General features: G+C 36.3%; 3 protein-coding genes and 1 long non-coding RNA gene across 4 annotated transcripts; 2 read left to right on the top strand and 2 right to left on the bottom strand.

Moving 5' to 3' along the window:
- Positions 1 to 66: 66 nt before the first annotated feature.
- On the top strand, positions 67 to 1,069 carry LOC103839096. The gene is made up of 4 exons (XM_009115591.3): positions 67 to 301; positions 380 to 476; positions 550 to 604; positions 692 to 1,069. The coding sequence occupies exons 1-4, from the start codon at positions 161 to 163 to the stop codon at positions 813 to 815; spliced, it is 417 nt and encodes a 138-aa protein (XP_009113839.1). The 5' UTR covers positions 67 to 160; the 3' UTR covers positions 816 to 1,069.
- Positions 852 to 1,638, bottom strand: LOC103839104. The gene is made up of 2 exons (XR_004457100.1): positions 1,443 to 1,638; positions 852 to 1,335 (listed from the first exon to the last, which is right to left on the bottom strand). It is a non-coding gene; the product is annotated as an uncharacterized LOC103839104 (long non-coding RNA).
- A 2,911-nt stretch (positions 1,639 to 4,549) lies between these two features.
- Positions 4,550 to 8,357, top strand: LOC103839086 (putative cyclic nucleotide-gated ion channel 19). The gene is made up of 11 exons (XM_009115584.3): positions 4,550 to 5,215; positions 5,308 to 5,499; positions 5,576 to 5,674; positions 5,751 to 5,888; positions 5,983 to 6,231; positions 6,334 to 6,585; positions 6,681 to 6,826; positions 6,914 to 6,991; positions 7,109 to 7,238; positions 7,558 to 7,804; positions 7,938 to 8,357. The coding sequence occupies exons 1-11, from the start codon at positions 4,793 to 4,795 to the stop codon at positions 8,213 to 8,215; spliced, it is 2,232 nt and encodes a 743-aa protein (XP_009113832.1). The 5' UTR covers positions 4,550 to 4,792; the 3' UTR covers positions 8,216 to 8,357.
- Positions 8,358 to 10,459: 2,102 nt separating this feature from the next.
- Positions 10,460 to 14,240, bottom strand: LOC103839073 (probable cyclic nucleotide-gated ion channel 20, chloroplastic). The gene is made up of 12 exons (XM_009115574.3): positions 14,123 to 14,240; positions 13,510 to 14,014; positions 13,221 to 13,412; positions 13,048 to 13,146; positions 12,822 to 12,959; positions 12,494 to 12,742; positions 12,092 to 12,331; positions 11,851 to 11,996; positions 11,672 to 11,749; positions 11,431 to 11,560; positions 11,099 to 11,345; positions 10,460 to 10,925 (listed from the first exon to the last, which is right to left on the bottom strand). The coding sequence occupies exons 2-12, from the start codon at positions 13,993 to 13,995 to the stop codon at positions 10,648 to 10,650; spliced, it is 2,283 nt and encodes a 760-aa protein (XP_009113822.1). The 5' UTR covers positions 13,996 to 14,014; positions 14,123 to 14,240; the 3' UTR covers positions 10,460 to 10,647.
- Positions 14,241 to 15,503: the final 1,263 nt, after the last annotated feature.

Here is a 15,503-nt window from a genome sequence, read left to right as displayed (position 1 = left end):
TTTGTACTTTGTATGAGATTGTATCTCAATGTTGGTGACTTGAGGGCCAATTCTAATACAGGCCCAATAGAGATATGGGCCTTAAGCCGAAGATAGTAGATTGACTAGGAACAGGGAAAGGAAATACATTTTCAGTTGTGTCGGCTGAAGAAGCACACAGATGGCGGCGAGCGCGTGTCTCCGGCTGCCGGCGGCGATGGCGATGGCGGTCCGGCGAGAGGAAGGCGCTCCGAATTCAAAATCTTCGCAGGAAAAACCAAGAATTTATCTCAACAAACCTTCATGGATAGTCACAACTCAGGTGAAAAAATCTCCTCAACTTCTATCTCCAGAGTTTGATAATAAAACGAGAATAAGCTTTGAGCTCTGAGATTAACAGTGTGGCGCTAAGACGGAGACGAGAAGAAAGGAGAAGGGTAGATGCGTAATATGCCATGGAACTGGAAGAGTCGACTGTTTCAATTGTAGCGGGAAAGGTAACGAACTGAAAGTTTTCTCTCTGTTTCTCAACTCTTCAATAATTGTCTCATCGTGTTGTATGATTCAAAGGGAGGACTAACTGCGTGGATATGGAGATGCTTCCGAAAGGAGAGTGGCCCAAATGGTAAAAACATGTTGTTAGAGTCTTTGTATTGTATCCCTCATGTTTGATTCATAAAGTTAAAAGACTTTTTGGAGTGTTTGGTCACAGGTGCAGGAGCTGTGGAGGGAGCGGTTTATGTGAATGCTCTCGCTGTCTTGGCACCGGAGAGTACAGATACATTATGGGTTTCCGCTTCTTGAACAAACACGATGACGTTGATCCACAGTTGTGATTTTCTGAAAACGCTGGTGATCATGTTTCCTTACACAGTTTCTTTTTGTATATGTTTAATGATGAATAGTGAAGAGTTTAGTATGTTCAGTTATGGTTGCTCCAGACTTGTTTGGTTTTAGTGTGTTAATTGTCTTGTCTCTGTCTCTGCAAGAATGCTACAATTCATGTCTCTTCTCTTTATTTGGGTGAAAGAGTTGCAAAGTATGCTGTATAGGTTATTAGTATATCAAGAGTTAATGAGAGTACCCTGTATATATTATTCAGATGATATTAATTCAAGTTTAGTTACATTACTTTAGTACTATAACAACAAGCTACTAAAATTTTGATTAATAGCTTCTGACCATTCTCACAGTGGCCGTCTACTGCACAGATGAACCAGTGCTCACCAACCTCTGATATAACTATCGAGTCATTGCCTTTGTTGAAGAGAGATATGTAATTGTCTCTTCCACAGTCTACGTAGGCTGTAGAATTAACTTGCATAACATTATGCTGGTCTCTATTGTAGTTGAGAACTGTTTAAGAAGAGAGACAGATTTAGCAAGGTGGGTGTTGGAAACAATGTAAGGGATGGGACTGTAACTTAAACTCTACTATATTGTGTAGGAATTAGAAAATTTACCTAAGACATCGCCGACATGAAACTCTCTTCCCTGTGTCCAGTTGGTATAGTTTGTGTAAAGTTCCCAACCAGAGCTGTCGCCAACTATACGGTTTGATCCATCGGATTTTAGCATGAATGACGACAGCAAGAACATGATCAAGCTGGAGAGCCATCTTTGCCGATGAAACATTGTCATCTCTTTGCCTTTGTTTTCTCTACTTTTTTTCCCCAAAATTCAGTCTAGGTTTATAGCAGTAAGCATAGGTGGGTGGGAAGGTCATGACATTGTTGTGTTTACTACATTAGTTACTTAATCATGTAAACCATACTTTTGTTTTCATAGTCTACTAATACAACAAAGAATAGAGTAATTAGGCAAGTTGAATCATTAGACTGCACTTTGAGAAGAGGTCGACATTGTTCAACCACTTGCATCCAGTTTTCTCTTCGGTTTTGTTCTCCTTCTTCTTGGCATTATGTTTATCCAGACCAAAGCAGCCGGCTGAGTCCTTATCGTAGACTACGGGCTCAAGGTTCCATGATGCCTGTGATATAGAATATGGAAGGCAGATTATGTGGATTGACCAAGTCCCTAAATCATCGTCTTCATTAACGTTTGTATATTGTCATTAACTTCTGTAGATTCTAGACTTGTTCATCACTCTGTATATAAACAGAGTTCCATTATCAATAATAATTATCATTCATACCAATCCAATAGCCTGAAGTGAATAGATGTGGTTCTTGGAGAATGCTGACCTTGCTTTTTGGCGAATAAACAGACGTTAAATTAAAACTCTATGATAGGAAACATTCTAACCAATTGAACTATAGTTGGCGCATCCAATCATAACAAATATCCGTCACTTACTCACTTGGCATTTCAATAATTATGGTACGTTAGAATCAGTGTTCTAAAATACTCCCCTCTGTTTCTTAATGTTACATATTTTAGCTTTTTCACACATTTTAATAAAACACATTGAATTTGCATAATTTTTTGTGTTTATCTTTGTTCTATAATTTTAAGCCAATAAAAATTCAGTAAGTGCAATTAAGTTTTTTGAAATTTGCAATTAGTTAATAAAACATGTCTTGAAAATGTAAAAATTAGATCTTTTTAAAACAAATTTTTTTTTTAGAATATGTAATATTAAGGAACAGAGGGAGTACTGTTTAGGCGGCGTTTAGGCGCTATACGGTAGCCAACCGTACTATTTTTATATTATATAATGTTTTATGTGGATTTATATAATTCAGACGAATAATAGCGTTTAGACAGACATTATGCGGTATACATGGATGCCTAGGCGGATTTTAAGCATTAATATTCAAAAAGTAAACTATTAAATAATTATATTAATGTTATTATATAGATTACTTTTACTTATTTTATGTATTTATATGATTATAGATATTAGTATAATTGTTGCAAAATCATTTTTAATTTATCATCTTTATGTATTAAAATGTCTTTAATTTTTATAATTTAAAACTATTCATATATGTTAAACTATATATTTATACATAAAAGTGGATTTAAAATATATTTATGTTAAAAATAATGTATATTTATTAATCTTAAACTTTATTTCGTGTAAAAGTATATATATGTATATACCCAATTTAAGCTTTCGTATATACGGCTAGGCAATATACTGTCATATAATGCGTAATGAATGTCTAGCGCGTTTTAGAACACTGATTAGAAAAGTAGTTGTAACACAGCCCGCCTTGACCACAAGCTGGTCAAGCATAGGGTTTAGTGCCGGTAGATTTATAAATACTGTAGGGGCCGAAAGAGAAATTTCGTTTCTGGTCTTACAGAACTATGTATTGAAAACATGGCGGACTGTTGGAGTGTTAGTAGTAGGAGCAAAGTCTGGACCCAGTTCACGTGGCTTTTGGTGTGAAAGGTATGACTTTCAACTTTCAAGGACATACCAAGGAGAGTTTAATAATTCAAAAGGATTTGCTTTCATTTTCTTCAGAAACGCGGCTTTGTTTATTCACTCATATTCGTTATTGTTCCTCTCAAAAATAATCTACTTCTTATCCTAAAATCCATCTTCAAAATTTCGCTAGGCGCTACGCGTACGGTCGATCTGGGCCTAGCGCCGAATCAAATAATCGGAGATTAATCGACGGTTAATCGTGGATTAGTTTTCTATTATTTTATTTACATATATGTACATATATTAAATAATTACAACATAAACGTAGATCTTCGTTGGTCCAGTGGTATACCCATATGTATTTAAAGTTCCCAACGTGGGTTTGAAGCCCTTCTTCTGTGTTTTTGGTTTTAAATCGTTTTTTTGTTTAATGAGTTGAAAATTACCAATTTACCCCCGTTTTTTACCTTTTCAATCTGCGAATTTCAGACCTAATTTTCAATGTTAATGTCATTTTTCATTGATTATCATTGTTCTTCTTTATTATTCACGTAGCTTTCAATCACTTATGATAGATCTATCACTAGACATTCAATTTTGAACACTGAAAATTCAAAAAAATGGAGCTCCGAGTTTTTGGCCGAATACACCAAAATCGCCGCAGCTACTCACCGGATAGCGTCTTTCCGCCGCGTACTCGGCCGCCTGAGCCGCGTTTTCGAACACGGCCTAAAACAATACACAAAAAGAAAATTTCCTAAAATATCATATGTAAAAATAAAATAATAAATACTTATATTTATAACTGAATAATTAATTAAATATATTAGTAGTTTAAAAAAATTGTAAACTATGTAAACAATAAATTATACAATAAAAAAATATATATATATATATAAATTATATTTAGGTTTAGTGAACTTAAGATCTAGTATTGAGAAGTGGAATTAAAATTTTGATTTATCGTTTATGGTAATTTAGCTTTTTTTTTGAAATATTACTTTTTGGATTTTCCTGTGTGTGTTGTTTTGACAAAACGTTTTTTACTGTCATTGATGTGATTATGTGAAACGATAATATTTTAAAATTAACACAAATTGGAGCTTCTTAAGGTTTTCCCTCTTCCAACCTTTTTGCTTGGCTTTTTCTTTTTGGTAAAATCTTTTTTTTTTTGCTTGACTTATTAAACAAACCCTTTGAAGTTTCGTTGATGGGTATCCTTACACAAAGATCCAATATGTTACGTTATTTTCAATTTGACGAATCAAGCTTCCTGCAACCTTTCATGTTTTTAAAAAAAAATTTGCAAACATCCATGTTTTCGTTGTCTTTATAAAACTAACACTTAAAAGTCTTCTTAATGAGCTAAACCCAAAAACTCAGTCTCTGTCTTCTCTTTCATTGTTTTGCTTCTTTCTCACGCTTACCCTAGGCTTTTGGGGGTATTCAGCTTCTCGTTCTTGATCTTGGAGAATGACTTCCCCAAACGAAAACGACCAAGTTTCCATTCCAGAAGCAACATCTCGTGCTCACACCAGGGCTTTCAATTTCAAGAACCGTAGCGTTTCCCTCTCAAATTCAACTTATTACATTGATGGATGTGACAACTCAAAGGTGGCTTTGGGCTACACAGTCCCAATTCGAACACAGAGAAGACCACCTGGTCCTCTTTACTCTACTCCCAGACCTGAGTCTCACTTTCCTCCTTCTATTGAACCTCCTGATTCCTCCTCTACCGTTGATGTTCGATCTGAAGACGAATCCGTATTGGAAAATGCAAATATCTTGAAATCTGGACAACTAGGGATGTGTAATGAACCTTACTGTACCACTTGTCCTTCTTACTACAGCCACCAATCTGCTAATTTTCATACTTCCAAAGTTTCTGACTCTAGGGTATGTATGTATGTATATTAATGCTTCTACTTAACTTGAGGACCAAGTAAGTGTTAGACATAACTGATATGAATGTTATTTTTTCTTTTTAGTTCCACACTGTTCTGTATGATGATGCTAGAGGTTGGGCTAAGCGATTTGCTTCCTGTGTTCGTAGATGCGTGCCTGGAATCATGAATCCTCATTCCAAATTCGTTCAAGTCTGGACTAGATTCTTAGCCTTTTCATGCTTGATGGCTATTTTTATAGATCCCACCTTCGTCTTCCTCTTATTAATCCGACATGTATGCTTCCTTCCTCTTCCTCTATCAGTCTCTTGTTTGACTGTATATTTTTTTCATGAGTTTAAGATTACTGCAGGACAACAAATGTATAGAGATTGATTGGCCTAAGACTACCGTACTGGTGTCTCTTAGAAGTATGTTTGATCTTATATTCTTCATTAACATTCTGCTTCAGGTGTGTCTCCTTTGTTCTTGTCTCTTGTGTAAGAAATGATTTTCTTTAATTATTCTTCTTGCCATATTTGTCGCAGTTTCGAATGGCCTATGTAGCTCCTGAGTCTAGAATAGTTGGTGCTGGCCAGTTAGTTGATCATCCAAGAAAAATTGCTCGCAATTACTTGCGAGGCAAATTTTTTCTTGACTTGTTCATAGTGTTACCCATTCCACAGGTTTTGTACTCTCAGCCCTTGAAATGTTTCTTTGAGTATTGTCAACTCGGAGATGTTTCTTTTTCTTACATTATATTTCACCTTTGTGTTTCAGATAATGACATTATCGATATTACCAGCACACTTAGGCACATCCACAGCAGGATTTGAGAGAAACATTATACGCAGCACATTTATAGTACAATACATTCCAAAGTTATATAGGCTTCTTCCTCTTCTTGCTGGCCAAACACCGACAGGCTTCATATTTGAGTCGGCTTGGGCAAGCTTTGTTATTAATCTTCTAACCTTCATGCTTGCTGGTCATGCTGTTGGATCTTGCTGGTATTTTTCAGGAATTGAGGTATATAAGTCAGTTTCTTAAGAAATACTTTATGTATGTTTTCACAACTCCGAGTAGTTTTACTGATTCTTCTCTCTCTCTCTTTTTGTTTTTTTTTTCCAGAGAGTAAAAAAGTGTCTGTTGTATGCGGCTTGGAATAACTCGGTGGATGAACGTAGGAACCTTATAGATTGTGCTCGTGGGAACATCTACGCATCTGCGTCACTACGAGCTCGCTGGAGAGATAGTGACAGTGTCAATGCTTGTTTTCAAGAGAGTGGCTTTTCGTATGGCATATATGCGAAGGCAGTCAATCTTACTAGTCATTCTAGTATCTTCACACGATTCAGTTACTCACTGTTTTGGGGATTCCAGGTAACTTAGGCTCTATTAGGTTAACTGATGTTCAAACTATGTAGTCTCTTAAATCACTCTTGACTAATGTAAAACTGTTTGTGCAACTCTGTAAGCAAATAAGCACGCTTGCTGGAAACCTATCACCAAGTTACTCAGTGGGGGAGGTTTTCTTTACAATGGGCATCACTGGACTAGGCCTTTTGCTTTTTGCGAGGCTCATTGGTAATATGCACAACTTCCTTCAAGCTCTTGATCGAAGGTAAGCCTACTCCATCAATTATGTTTCAAAAGAAAAAACATTTGATCCACCAAGTGAGATTGATGATTTGTGCTTGTCTTTTTTTAGGAGGATGGAAATGATGCTGAGACGGCGTGACGTGGAGCAGTGGATGAGCCATAGACTGTTGCCAGAAGATATAAGAAAGTCTGTGCAACTTTGCATCTCATTTGAATTAGTATTTTGGTCATACATTTGAATTCTCAGGCTATGTTATGGGAGGGTCGATAGAACTAGCTCAGTAGTTTGTTCAACAAAATGCAGGAGGGTGCGAGAGGCAGAGCGGTTCAACTGGGCAGCGACTAGAGGAGTTAACGAGGAGTTTCTCTTTGAGAATATGCCTGAAGATCTCCTGAGAGATATAAAACGTCATCTCTTCAAATTTCTCAAGAAGGTAATAAGTTTAATACATTGCACTAGATCAGAATCCCTTCCTATGTACTTCTTTTTTTTGAATATCAAGAGGTTCGGGGCCGAAATCACAACATGTTATATTAATTTTGTCCTAGCGGTCACTCGAACTGGGGACCTCTGGCACAATGGTCAGGGTCCTTTCTAGTTGAGCTAATGACCACTAGATCAGAATCCATTTCTACCTGTGTACTTTGCGGAGAGGTGTAGTTCTAAAACTCACTATTCAGATAGTGGGCATAGATAATAACCATTTCTGATACTCAACCATAATGTTTTGAAGTGTTGTTTGGGGTTTGCAGGTGAGAATATTCTCGCTGATGGATGAATCAATCTTGGATTCAATACGTGAGAGGCTGAAACAGAGAACGTACATAAGTAGTAGCACGGTGTTGCACCGCAGAGGTCTAGTTGAGAAAATGGTATTCATAGTGAGAGGTGAGATGGAGAGCATTGGACAAGACGGTTCTGTTCTTCTTTTATCAGAAGGTGATGTTTGTGGTGAAGAGCTTCTCACTTGGTGCCTCGAACGCTCTTCTGTAAACCCTGGTACGTCCCTTTTACTAACAGCTTTGGCTTTCTATGTGTGTGAGTGTTTCTGTGTGTTTGTAACTTTCCAATTTATTGCGTTAAGAAGTTGAAATATTAAAGATTGAAACTGAATATGTTTTGAAACTTGAAGATGGGAGGAGCATAAAGTTGCCGCTAAAGGGGTTGGTTAGCAACAGAAGTGTTAGATGCGTGACAAACGTAGAGGCGTTTTCGCTGAGTGTAGCAGATCTTGAAGACGTAACGAGCTTGTTCTCAAGATTCCTACGGAGCCATCGAGTGCTAGGGGCCATAAGATACGAGTCTCCGTATTGGAGGCTAAGAGCAGCTACGCAAATACAAGTGGCTTGGAGATACAGAAGGAGACGACTTCACAGATTATACACTGCTCAGTCAACTTCCCGCCGATAGATTTTATTGCACTCTTTATTTGTTAATTGTGATAATTTGATGATATTTTAGTTAGGAAATTCAAATATAAAGCTTAATGTTTTTATTCAGTAGTGATATTTAAGTGAAATAATTCTGTTTAATAAGATACTATTTATTCCAAGTGTTGCTAAATGTTGAGGCTTGTCTACGTAATTATGGGTCTCTGTTAAGGTGCTGGAGAAATTTACGATGATATTCGTAAGAAGCTGAGAAGATTCATGTGACGTGACAAAGTGAAAATCAAGGTTGCCTAATCTGCCTAGAAAATCTCAATGTATTTTTGTAAATCTACTCAAATAAGTATAAATAGTCAAATGTTTGACCAAAAAAGGTATAAATAGTCAAATACAACCATTTATGCCATAACTAATTTTTCTATTAATTATTTTTAAAAATAAATTGGTTCATAAACAATATTTGTTACCTAGTTTAGAAAACAATAATTTTTATTTCAACTAAAATTAACAGAAATTGGATAGGTAGTGAAGAGAACTCTAAAAAAAAATACAGCTAAATTATATGATAAACTATCTATTTTATTTTGGGAATTCGGCCAAAAAAATCACGAACTTTGCATGAATTGCCAAAATAAACCTGAACTTTTGGACTGGCCAAAAAAATACTCCCTCCGTTTTTTAATATAAGTCGTTTTAGAGAAATTTTTTTGTTCCAAATTATATGTCGTTTTCAGTTTTCTATGTAAAATTTATTAATAATTAATGTTGTATGACCAATGATAATATATCTTCTATTTTTCTATTGGTTAAATTGTGGTTAGGTAAATAATTAATGATGTTTTTGTTTAGAAAATATAAGAAATTAATGGTTTTCTTAGTCTACGTGCATAGCTGTAAAACGACTTATATAAAAAAACGGAGGGAGTACCAAACTTTTCATTGACTTTAAAATTTATTAACAATGTCTTTATTGTCTTGCCAATTTAGCACGCCGTTAGCAACTTAACAGAAAAAAATTGACGTTGTTTATTGTTCCGTTAACTGAAACGACGTCGTTTTTGTTTTACATGATCTGAAAATAAAAACAAGTAGAACCCTGGATTCGAACTCGGGTTGCTTGGGTGAAATGATAATGTATTTAACCACTGGGCTAAAGGCGTTTTCAATATAGTTCCAAACACATTTAACTTTATTTGGTACTCACTGAATATAAAAAGTTCTCTAAAAACATAAAAGATCTTTAAAATTACAAAATATTGAAAAATAAAGATTTTGTAAAAAACAAATTGAACTTAGAAATATTTTTTTCTTTAAATAATCAAAACATTTTCAAAAAATTCATTTTTTAAAATTAAATTAAAAATTGAAAAATAAAGAATTTTTTTATAAAATTAATTTTGAAATTAAAATAATTATTTTTCTTTAAAAAAAAACAAAAATCTTCCAAAATTTTCAATTTTTTAAAATTAAATTAAAAATTGAAAAAAAAAATAATTTTTTTACAAAATTAACTTTGAAACTAAAATAATTATTTTTCTATTAAAAAAAATCTTCCAAAATTTTCAACTTTTTAAAAAATTTAATTTTTAGCTGATAATTGTAACTTAATTTTTTGCATTTTCTTTGATTTTTTAAAAAATTTGGATTTTTTTTAAAAGAAAATTTTGGAAGATTTTTGATTTTTTAAAGAAAGAAAAAGTTTATTTTTAATTTCAAAATAAAATTTATAAAAAAATAATTATTTTTCAATTTTTTGGAAATTTAAAGATTTTTCAAAAGTTTTTAGAGAATTTTTTGAGTTTATGAGAAATTAGGGTTATGTTTTGTTTTATTTCAATCATCCACGTCTTTTGATCAATAAAAACAAATTTGTATCTAATCTTTTAAAATGTCTCACTAGTCCAGTGGCAAAACTCCCCTCTGTTAAGTCCAAGAGTGTGTGGGTTCGAGTCCAACCAACAACAATTTTAAGATTTTGTCTTAAACAAAAGAACTGAATGAAACGACGTCGTTTCACTAAATGGTAGTATTTAACGGTGGGTTAACACAGTTTTAACTGTCGGTTAACGGTTTGTTATTTTGGTCAGTCAACGAAAGTTTAGGATTTTATTGGCCAGGCTCGAGTACATGTTTATTTTGGCAATTCGTGTAAAGTTCGTGCTTTTTTTGGCCGAATTCCCATTTTATTTTTTAACTTTCATATAGCATAATATCTGCTAATTCCCTATCTTACAAGCTTCATCTATAGACATGTAAAACCGTAGAGGAAAAAATGAAAGGTATTACAGATGAGATTCTTATTCAAATATAAAATTACGTGAAAATGATCTTATTAAAGCAACTACATTTTACAATATGAATTCAAGTGAAGCATTAAGCTATCATATAATATAGTAGCATCACCAATGTAACAAGCACCAAGCTTACCTCATCATCAAGAATGAAGAGCACAATCTAAAGGCTGTAACTAGACTGAGCAGTGTACAATCTCTGAAGCCGTCTCCTTCGGTATCTCCATGCCACTTGAATCTGCCTAGCTGCTCGTAGCCTCCAATATGGAGATTCATACCTAATGGCTCCTTGCACTCTAGGATTCCTTAAGAATCTCGAGAACAAGCTTGTTACGTCTTCAAGATCTGCTACACTCAGGGAAAACGCCTCCACGTTTGTCACACACTTAACATTTCTGTAGCTTAGCAATCCCTTTGATGGAATTCTTATCCTCGTCCCATCTGCAGGTTCCAAAGCATACTGATTAGTTACAAAATGCAGTGTAATGTTTCAAGTTTATAACCCAAAACATTGAGAGTTATGAGCACATAGACTCTACAAGGATGTAATGTTTTAAGTTTTTTAGCCCAAAACATTGAGAGTTGTGAGCACATAGAGTCAACAAGAGATGTACCAGGATTAACAGAAGATCGTTCAAGGCACCAAGTGAGGAGCTCCTCACCACAAACGTCTCCTTCTGATAAAGGAAGAACAGAACCGTCTTCACCAATGCTCTCCATCTCACCTCTCACTATAAATACCATTTTCTCAACTAGACCTCCACGGTGCAAGACCGTGCTACTACTTATGTATGTCCTCTGTTTCAGCCTCTCACGGATGGCATCTAAGATTGATTCATCCATCAAAGAAAATATCCTCACCTGCAAACCCACCAACATTTTCAATCCACACAAGTTTCAGACAAAACAGAACCAACACCGAGGGAAATAGACTTTGATGTTTAACCTTCTTGAGAAAAATGAAGAGGTGTCGTCTTATATCTCTTTGAAGGTCATCAGGCATATTCTCAAATAGCAATTCTTCGTTAACTCCTCTAGTAGCAGCCCAGTTGAACCGCTCAGCCTCTCGCACCCTCCTGAAAATGTAGAAACAACTATTCATTTAGCTTTATAGTGACATCACATAACCTAAGACAATGTAAATCTTCAACTTGAGAAGCAAGTTTTAAGAGGCATAGTCCACATACTTTCTTATACCTTCTGGCAACCTTCTATGGCTCATCCATTGCTCCACATCACGCCGTCTCAGCGTCATTTCAAGATTCCTAAGATGGACAAAACACAATAACCGGGGAGTACTTTATTATTTTGAAACCACCCACCATGCCTTTGAGATATCTTCTTATGTGATACGGTAGTTACTTACCTTCGACCAAGAGCTTGAAGGAAGTTCTGCATATTACCAATAAGAAGCGCAAAAAGCAATAGCCCCAGACCGATAATCCCCATGGTAAAGAAGACCTCCCCAAGAAAGTAACTTGGGACTTGGTTTCCAGCAAGCGTGCTGATTTGCTTTTGAGAGATGTAAACAATGTACATTCATTAAGAGTTCCACATGTGCCATCCAATGTAAACTATCTGAACAGTTGTGTAATAAACTGAATTACCTGAAAACCCCAGAAAAGAGAGTAACTATATCTTGTGAAGAGGCTAGTATGATTGGTGAGATTGACTGCCTTCATATAGATTCCATAAGGAAAACCACCCTCTTGAAAACAAGCACTTGCACTTGCATTACCTTTCCATGCAGCAAACGCTTCAGAGCTCTCTCCACGACCACAATCTATAAGATTTCTACATTCATGATCAGAGTTACCGCAAGCATCTCGTAGGCATTGGTTAACTCTCTGAAAGATACAAAAGAGAAAAGAGAGGCAAGCAATGAGAAGAATCAATAAGCCACTACATATCTATACATCTTTTATTGGTTAGGACAAGAGAGGTAATGTAAGCAACATAAATGATTTTATATCTAAATGACTGATACAAATTTGAGACTTTTGCCATACCTGCAGACCAAAAAGATACCAGCAAGAGCCAACAACATGACCAGCAAGCATAAAGGTGAGAAGATTAATAACAAAATTAGCCCAAGCAGACTCAAATATGAAGCCTGTAGGTGTTTGGCCAGCAAGAAGTGGTAGTAGTCTATACAACTTCGGAATGTACTGGAAAAGAACTGCAGCACGTAGCAGGTTCTTTGCATAATTTGCCCCAGATGCACCTAAGTGTGCTGGTATTATCCATAATATCAATATCTGTAAAAAAAAATATCTACAGTAAATGAACATATACTAATTACTTCTACTTAGAAGTTGGGTTCTAACGTTATGATACCTGTGGAAGTGGCATTACTATGAACAAGTCTAGTAAAAACTTTCCTCGGAAGTAATGCCGAGCAATTTTCCTTGGATGAGCAACTAACTGGCCAGCACCAACAACTGTAGACTCGGGAGCTACATAGGCCAATCGGAACTGCAACAATATATGAAATAAGGAAGCATTTGAGGCCAACATGTTCTCTTATAAGTTATAAGGTAACATAAGCAAAAAGGAAACACACCTGAAGCAGAATGTTTACAGAGAATAAAATATCTGTTACACTTCTAACAGCTACAAATGCTTTAGCCATCGGCCAATCAATCACAATGCATTTGTCGTTCTGCAGTGCCAAATACTGTTGTAAACGCAAGAATACAAAACATGAGAAGCAAAATATGGAGAGAAAAAACATACCTGTTTGACTAATATGAGAAAGAAGAAGAGAGGATCTATGAAAATAGCCAACAAGCATGAGAGGGCAAAGAACTTAGTCCAGCTCTGAACGAATTTAGAGTGAGGATTCATGATTCCTGGTAAGTATCTATTAGCAGTTGTAGCAAACCGCCTAGCCCAGCCTTTAGCATCATCATACAGAGCATTATGGAACTAGTAAGATAAAGAAAAGACTCTGTTTCAGCTACATTTACTTGATCCTCAAGCTATTTTTGTCACTGTGTTGAGTATAAAAATCAAAACAAGATACCTTGGAGTCAAAGAAGGCAGAAACTCTGGAACTGGGGATTTGGGCAGCTTTGCGGTTGTAATAAGAAGGACAAGTGGTACAGTAAGGATCATTACACATACCTAACTGTCCAGATCTCAAGAGATTTGCGTGTTTTAAGACGAACTCGTCGTCTGACTTTTTATGTTCCAGAGTAGCAAAAGAAGGATACCTCTCAGGCTGTGACGAGGAGATACCAACTGAATCAGAAGGAGGGGGAAGAAGAAAGAGAGGCTCAGGAGTGCGAGTAGAGGAAAGAGGACCACTCATTTGAACTAAAGGAGGTCGTCTCTGGGCTCGAAGAGGACCCGTGTAGCCTAAAACCACTGTGGAGCTGTCGAATCCATCAATGGTGGAACAAGTGTTTGAGAGGGATACGCTACGAGACCTGGAAGTGAAAGGCCTAGTACGAGATGTGTCCGAGATTGGAAGCATGGGAACATCATCGTTCTCCTTGGGGGAAGCCATCTCGAGACAAACTCTTCACCTAGAGAAAAGTTTCAACAAGACCCAGGAAGAAGAAAAAAGCTAGGGCATGAGTGAAAAATCTTATTTTTGGTAAAAATGAGTGAAAAATCTGCGGCTCAGAGTTTACAAGAAGATGAAGCAGAGACTTTTAAAGATTTCCACGAAGGAGACGATGACTGAGTCAGGCGTCGCTTAGAATCAAATCTCGTCAAGCCAAGTGTATACATTTTTTATTATTAATTTGATTGACATATTAAAAGTATGTCTATGTGTGAACACGAAAAAAAAGCCACGTCAGACAAAAATAAGGACATTTGCGAAGACTTGACTTTTGATTTCATTGTCTATTAATATGGTGGGTCCCTCTAATATTGTGTTGTTTGTAATGGAAATAAATCATTTGACGTTACTATTTAAATAAATATAGCGGAATTATTTCCAAAAGGTCTAATTAAAATTCCATTATTGGATCACCTACCAAATCTCACTTTTTTTTTTTTTTTTTTGTCATCAAATACAGACTCATACTGACTCTGTAAACCACTCCGGTAGATTTTGATCCATGTGAACGACAAACAACGGTTGTTTCCTGGCACTGCGTGCTAGGCTATCCGCTCTTGAATTTTGCATCCTTGGTACATAGATAATCTCCGAACGTGTGAAAACCTCTTTCAGGGACTTAATATCTTCCAAAGAACTTGCAAATGCGGGCCATTCTTCTGGTTCCGAAACCATCTTCACCAACTGAGAACAATCCGTTGCAAATGTAACCTGAAACTGGCGTAAATTTTTCATACATTCCATTGCCCAAAGTAGTGCTTCTATCTCCGCATGTAGAGGGGATAGACAAGCTCGGACATTCCTTGCTCCTAACAACCCATCAAAGCCTTCTAAAGTACTTAGCCAACCTTGCCCAGAGAAAACTTCATTCTCCTTCCAAGAACCATCTGTAAAACACCATCTCCCCGGAATTGATGGGAGAGTCGTAACCTCAACATGGGACCCTATCCTGGTCTCGGTCAATACATGTGCATTAGCCCAAAGTGTTGACTCTGTTTCTGCTAATTTGAGCGTGTCTCTTGGATCCATGTCCATATTACTGAACACTTTATTGTTCCTTCCTTTCCAAATATACCAAAGTATTCATGCAAATTGATGGTCCTCCATCGGTGGAGAGACTCTCCAGAAGAGATGATCCATATTTGTAAAAAGGGAACTCGTTGGGAACATAGTTGGATTTGATGGTATCTTGGAGAGAGCCCAAACCTGAAGTGCAGGAAGACATTCAAAAAACACATGATTGATCGATTCCTCCTCTGCTCCGCAACGTGCACAGCAGGTGTCACCTTGTATTCCTCTCGCTTTCAGATTCTTCTTGACTGCTATACAACCTGTAACCAATTGCCATAAGAAATGTTTTAACTTTGGGGGGCACCGTATTTTCCAGCAGAAAGCCTTCAAAGCATCAACCGTGGGTCCAAACTTTAAAGGTGGTCTTTCCCTGTCTG

The sequence above is a fragment of the Brassica rapa genome, chromosome A01 (assembly GCF_000309985.2).
Source record: "Brassica rapa cultivar Chiifu-401-42 chromosome A01, CAAS_Brap_v3.01, whole genome shotgun sequence".
Classification (NCBI taxonomy): domain Eukaryota; kingdom Viridiplantae; phylum Streptophyta; class Magnoliopsida; order Brassicales; family Brassicaceae; genus Brassica; species Brassica rapa.
The sequence above is the reverse complement of the archived record's forward strand: the minus strand, read 5'-3'. Positions and strand labels throughout refer to the sequence as shown.

Coding starts and splice junctions, on each gene's coding strand:
- LOC103839096 (XM_009115591.3), top strand. CDS start 161: ATGGCGGCGAGCGCGTGTCTCCGGCTGCCGGCGGCGATGGCGATGGCG. Junction 302..379: donor CATGGATAGTCACAACTCAG/GTGAAAAAATCT, acceptor TGAGATTAACAG/TGTGGCGCTAAGACGGAGAC. Junction 477..549: donor TTTCAATTGTAGCGGGAAAG/GTAACGAACTGA, acceptor TATGATTCAAAG/GGAGGACTAACTGCGTGGAT.
- LOC103839086 (XM_009115584.3), top strand. CDS start 4,793: ATGACTTCCCCAAACGAAAACGACCAAGTTTCCATTCCAGAAGCAACA. Junction 5,675..5,750: donor TCATTAACATTCTGCTTCAG/GTGTGTCTCCTT, acceptor TATTTGTCGCAG/TTTCGAATGGCCTATGTAGC. Junction 7,805..7,937: donor ACGCTCTTCTGTAAACCCTG/GTACGTCCCTTT, acceptor TGAAACTTGAAG/ATGGGAGGAGCATAAAGTTG.
- LOC103839073 (XM_009115574.3), bottom strand. CDS start 13,995: ATGGCTTCCCCCAAGGAGAACGATGATGTTCCCATGCTTCCAATCTCG. Junction 12,960..13,047: donor CTGTAAACATTCTGCTTCAG/GTGTGTTTCCTT, acceptor ATATTGTTGCAG/TTCCGATTGGCCTATGTAGC. Junction 11,997..12,091: donor CTCTTTTCTGGGGTTTTCAG/GTAATTCAGTTT, acceptor ATCTCTCAAAAG/CAAATCAGCACGCTTGCTGG.